The 5881-nt window shown below is 40.4% G+C and overlaps 1 protein-coding gene across 1 annotated transcript in view; it reads right to left on the reverse strand.

The window, feature by feature from the left end:
- The window catches only part of tnni2a.1 (troponin I type 2a (skeletal, fast), tandem duplicate 1), a 9576-nt gene extending 3968 nt beyond the window's left edge, over positions 1-5608 (reverse strand). The window contains exons 1-4 of the mRNA XM_072273145.1: positions 5531-5608; positions 5311-5442; positions 4329-4418; positions 1569-1751 (exon numbers count right to left, since the gene is read on the reverse strand). Coding sequence (XP_072129246.1) covers positions 1569-1751; positions 4329-4418; positions 5311-5442; positions 5531-5608 — 483 coding nt within the window. The remainder of the gene's footprint in view (positions 1-1568; positions 1752-4328; positions 4419-5310; positions 5443-5530) is intronic.
- Between the last annotated feature and the right edge of the window lie 273 nt (positions 5609-5881).

Below are 5881 nucleotides of genomic sequence, written 5' to 3' on the forward strand. Positions count from 1 at the left end.
CTTCAAAGAATGGGGTATCTCTTCCTCCATTATTAACACTGCCCTCACTTGCAATTCCTCTATTCTTCTATACCCTCACCCCATCTTCCTGCCACAATAACAGGGATAGAGTTCCTCTTGACCTTACCTACAATCCCATGAGCCTCCACATCCAACTCATCATTCTCTGCAACTTCTGCCATCTTCTAAGAGATCCTACCACCAAATACATCTTTACACCCCCCCCCCCCCACTGTCCTCATTCTGTAGGGATCATTCTCTCTGTGGTTCCCTTGTCCATTAGTCCCTCACCACTAATCTCCCCTCTAGGCACTTATGTATGCAAGCAGAAGAAGTGCCTGTCCATTCACCTCCTCCTCTACCTCTGATCAGGGCCCAAAACAGTCCTTTCAGGTGAGGTAACACTTTACTTGCAAGTCTGTTGGGACCATCTACTGTATCTGGTGCTCCCTTTGCAGCCTCTTCTACACTGGTGAGAGTTGACATAAATTGAGGGGTCACTATGTCAAGCACTTTCACTCTATCTGCAGCAAACAGGGCCTCCCAGTGGCTAAGCATTTCAATTCCAATTCCTATTCCTATTCCGACGCATTAGTCCATGGCCTCCTCTACTGCCACGACAAGGCCGCTGTCAGGTTGGAGGAGCAACACCTCATATTCTGTTTGGGTAGCCTCCAACATGAAGCATGAATTTTGATTTCCCTAACTTCTGGTAATTTCTCCCACTCTCCCTTCCCTCTTTTGCTATTCCCCACTCTAGTTCCCTGTAAACTCTTTTCTTCTCCCTACCTGCCTCTCACCTCCCCATGGGGCTACCCCTCCTTCCCTTTTTCCTAGGTCCACTCCTATCAGATTCCTCCTTCTTCAGCCTTTACCTTTACCACCTATTACCTCCCAGCTTCTCACATTGCCAGCCCTAATGAAGGGTCTCTGACTGAAACGTCGACTGTTTACTCTTTTCCATAGTTGCTGCCTGGCCTGCTGAGTTCCTCCAGCATTTTCTGCATGTTGCTTGGATTTCCAGCATCTGCAGTTTTTCTCACATTAATGATCACAATCTGATCATCGTCCAAAGCCGAATCTGGTGCAAAGGGAGCACCAGATACAGTAGATGGTCCCAACAGACTTGCAAGTAAAGTGTTACCTCACCTGAAAGGACTGTTTTGGGCCCTGATCAGAGGTAGAGGAGGATTGAATAGAGCCACAATTCAGTTCTCTTAATGGGTTTTCTAGTGGTTGATTAAATTATCTAACAGTAAGTAGGGTCTCAAATGATCTCCAGAGAACTATAAGATCTTGGGGCTGGGAGGGAGAAGATCATAAAATAGTAACAAAAGAATGAGGGAAGGCAGACTTTCAGTGTCCTTATAAGATAAATGGTCTGAAAATTAATCAACTTGCACCAATAAGATATTTGAATCTCTATAAGATCAGATGCTTAATAGCTAACTGTAATGTCTCAGTCAGACTACATGTCTTGAGTTTAGAAGATTGGTCAGACATACATGCTGCTTCCATCAGAGAGGGAACTAAAGTCCAGCCATGGGTTTTCATTGATGATGACTTACCTTCTCCTTCTCAGTGTCCTCTTTCTTCACTTGCTTCAGGTTGGCTCTCAAGTCCATGGACACCTTGTGTTTGGAGCCCAGCAGAGCACGCAGCATGGCATCAGCCGACATACGCACTCTCTTGAGGGGTGGTCTCTTAAATTTGCCCTTCAGGTCAAAGACTTTCAGGTTCAGGTCATCAATCTGCAACATTTAAGGATTTACATTTGCACCTAAATAGTACGTAACTGAAAAGTCAAAGAACAGTTCTTGGTTCCTGGATCCTCGCTGGTTTAGAAGTGACTTTTTATCATCTCAGTTCTGCCTGACAAAGATTTGATTGGGCACTTTCACCACTTCCCCAGTACTCCCGTGACTCCAGTTTCCCAAGTGGCAGTTTTTTATATCCCCAACTGAGACATTGAAGCGTGCTGGTGCATATTTCCCAGGAAATGTTTATAAAGGCTTCTCCTCCTTGGTGAGTAGTAAGAGGCCTAGGATTTCAATCAGTGATTGAGGATGTTATACACTTTGGAGGTGGCTGCTAAAGGTTGTGCTGAGTACCACACATGGTAGGGCAGGATAGAAATGTTTTAAATATGAGAAAACACATTTTTTAAGAAATGACTCCGGGTCAGAGTTTACCCGGCTTGATAAAGAAATAGCAGTGTACCTTTATGACATCCTTTACAATTCTCAGATTATATTTACATATTTGAAAGACAATCGAATGACATATTTGCTAAATGATAATTAATCCTCCAGGATGCTTACTCTAAACATGTTCTTACTTTAGATATTAAAGTGTGAAGCCTGTATCTATTAACTGAGCCTTTACGGTATGCTACTTTGTACATTTCAATTGGGTTATTTTAATAAACCTAAGATATAGTGATGTAAATAGGGGGATATGAACCAACAAAAGCCAATTTTGTTTATTGATAAACTCAATCGATAACTTAAATATCTTATTTGGAGCAATCCAAAGAAAGCTTTGAGCTCGAGCCTTTACAAATGACAGGCTTGATTATAGCTCGAATATTTTGTTCAGCAACGGGCAGTATATTTTGGAAAATATGTGAAGGCTTTAGCCAGGGTAAAGGAGAGATTCACAAAGAGAGTACAAGAATTGAAGATGAGTTTTGTGGATTGACGAGGGAAGCTGGGGTTATCCTTTTTTAGAACAGATGAGTTTGGGAGGTGATCTGCTCAAGGTATGTAAAATCATAAATGGTCTAAATACTGTAGATCACGTAGAGTGAAAGTGCTCCTTTTGGTGGAAGGGATATAGAATAAAGGTGAACGGCTGGGGAAATGGGACGAGTTAGTCTTCCATAGGGATAGCATGGACTTCATGGGCCAAATGTCCTCTTTATGTTCTGCATCATTTTTCTTAAGAGGCTGAATCATTACACAGAATCGCGGCATTCAATTTCCTTTCAGGCTTTTGCTCAGTACAGAACAAGTGCAGTAAGTGAAGGGGGAGGAGGAGTCCATCCACTAGCCACTCTACTTTCATAAACTCTTTGACTGAGCACAGGTCTATCTCAATAAAGCTTTACGCTTGAACTGAGGACAAGCAACAGACTGAATCAGCAGATTGAGAAGAAATACTTTCCAAATTTGTAGTGGAATCCCACAGATGCTTTGTGGTTTGGGTGCAAGTCCTCATCCCCAGTGTTCAGAGGATCTCCTTTGATTGGGTCAGATGAGAAGGATATTAGCAACGTCTCATGTTACTTTGAGATATAGGTTCTGTGTCTGCTCTTTGTCCAAGACCATGGCAGTCCGGGTGAGATATACTGAAAAGGGATCCTGATGGAATGGGACCTCACCCCATCTTTCCTGTTTTGGTACTGATTCCCTTCTGATACAACGAGGAAGTATCCCAGTTATGAGCCCTTGTGGAAATATTTGAGTACCAAGCTTAAGTTAAGTGAAAGCAGTGTAAGGATGGACGAATAGTGTGTTTTACTTGAATACCTTTGGATAATCAAGTTATTTGTGGAGATTAAATGGGTGGATAAAGGACTGAGTGGGAATTGTTATTCCATTTATTCCATAAATGGGTGGAAAAAGGACTGAGCAGGAATTGTTATTCCATTTATTCCCTGTAACAAATCTGGAAAAAGAAATTGATTGACACAGGTAATAGAAACTACACATGTAATGAACTAGCAGTGATCTGGGTGATTTAGATATTTAACTGATAATTGTGCAGAGAGATGCTGCTTCACTTTCTTTCCATTTTATTCCATTGATGTCGTCTAATCTTGCGCTCATGGAGTCAATATGCTTAAATGGTTGATTATTGTTAATACCTTTCTCTGCTGATACTTTTGGATTTTGCTAGTGGCTCCTTTGTTCAGTTTTACTTCAATCAGTGAGTGACCTGTTTCATATGATACAGGGGCATGTTTGCAGGTTTAAGTGTTAAGGAACTTTCTTATTGTTAAACAGTTTGCATATAGCTATACATAAGAAGACACTGATTTGGTCAATGTTAGCTTCCTATCATCTAATCCCAACAGATTATTCTATTGTTCTTTTCTCCCTCATGTCTCTGACTTCCTTCTCTTTTAAATATATCTGTTCTAATTACGTCACTTATTCTCTGTGGAAGCACATAGCATATTTTAAACAATCACCAATTTCCCCCTGGATCAATAAAGTATGACTATGACTATTTCATATTCCATTCATTACTTAGGGCATGCAAAAAATTGCTTCAGAAAAGGAACAAAAAATATGTTGGACATGTTTGGGGGAGGTGGCCATTACCTCTTTGGCAGTCTTATTAACTCTGGTTTGCAGGTCATATCTCTCCTCATCAGCCGCATCTATCCGTGCATGAATTTTTTTGCATAGATCCTGTTGAGATAGATAGTCAGCAAATTTAACTTTGTGGTGTCACTGCGTCTTGCATTCATTCTGTAATTAGAACGTAGTTTAAAAATCACTAGCATTATCACTGTTATTGATAAACAGGCCCGTGAACCACAGTAAAAAGACCAGTAACACCTTAAAAGGGAAGAAATAATTGCTTGACTGAAGGGGTTTGCTTTCTTACCCTCCCAACTGACATTGATAAATTGTGTAAGATTCCACTTGAAATCAGAATAGTGAAGAAAAATCGTTATACATTTCTCATCAGTCTTCAGTTTTCTTGTTCATAGTGTTTCTGCAACACCTTGGACAACAGAAGTAGACTGGAAAACCTATTTACAATACATCTCTCATGAAGTTGTCCAACTTAGAAGAAAGGATAAAATGACTGTTTCTATCATAAGGTAGCACATTCCTAGGATTGGGGAATAGCTGTTGCTTGTGAGCAAGGGATCCCTGTGGAGAACAAAAATTTAATGGAGGTACCCCTGCAAGGTGGCTGGAGCTTTATTGCCCCAAATGTGGCGTATGGTAAGTTGTTACAACTGAGGTCAGAAATGGGAAAAATGCCAATGAGCATTTAATGTAGGGATGCCTGAATTGTGATTAATTATATTCAATTTTAAACATTGGATCATTTCCTAGAAGGACCATGGATTCAACTGAAGACAGAAAACATGAATTTTGTTCTGAATTCTAGTGACACCATTGCCAAATGAAGAAATATTTTCATTGATGGCGCAGATTACCTCCAAAGTATAAATGCCTTCTACATTGATCACTGCTCCCAAGCTAAAAATCTTTCAATTTGTATGAGCTGCATATCCTATGGCTACAAAAGCAAGATTTTGTTTCAATAAAATGATATTGAAGTAACCTGTAATTCTGCCATTGAAATCCCATGAACTTGAAGAGCTTGACAATGTTCTGCCATGTACCTCTCCTTCTCCACTATCCGATCTGCATCTTCCTTCTCAATCGCAGCTTTGGCAAGTGAGAGCAGCAAGCTCTGAAACACACATGTAATGTAGCAATTGGTTAAGTAGAAATCTTTTAGAATCAGTGAAAGGAAACTGCACAATAAATTGAAAAGTTACCTTCAGATGCATTCTGCGAGAGGAGGTCATCTTGGATTTTTTCTGCAGCGATAGATGAACATCGAATATGAGGAACATTTGGTAGGTCAGATTATTGTAAAAGAATGCTTAAACAGTGAGACATGCTGTTATTGTGCAATAACTTCAGTTCAGCTGTTAGAACCAACTTCTCTCCAACAACCCAGAGTTATTTCCAATCAACTACATGGTTTATGTCAACCACTCTCTCCCCTGTTTTGCTGATGAACACTACCTTTGCACCACTAATGTTTTTCCCATTGAAAGCAATGGGCTAATACATGCTCATTTTCTCTAAAGAAAGTACAATTCATTTGTTCATCCAACCACCCT

This window comes from Mobula birostris, chromosome 11 (assembly GCF_030028105.1).
Source record: "Mobula birostris isolate sMobBir1 chromosome 11, sMobBir1.hap1, whole genome shotgun sequence".
In the NCBI taxonomy this organism is placed as follows: domain Eukaryota; kingdom Metazoa; phylum Chordata; class Chondrichthyes; order Myliobatiformes; family Myliobatidae; genus Mobula; species Mobula birostris.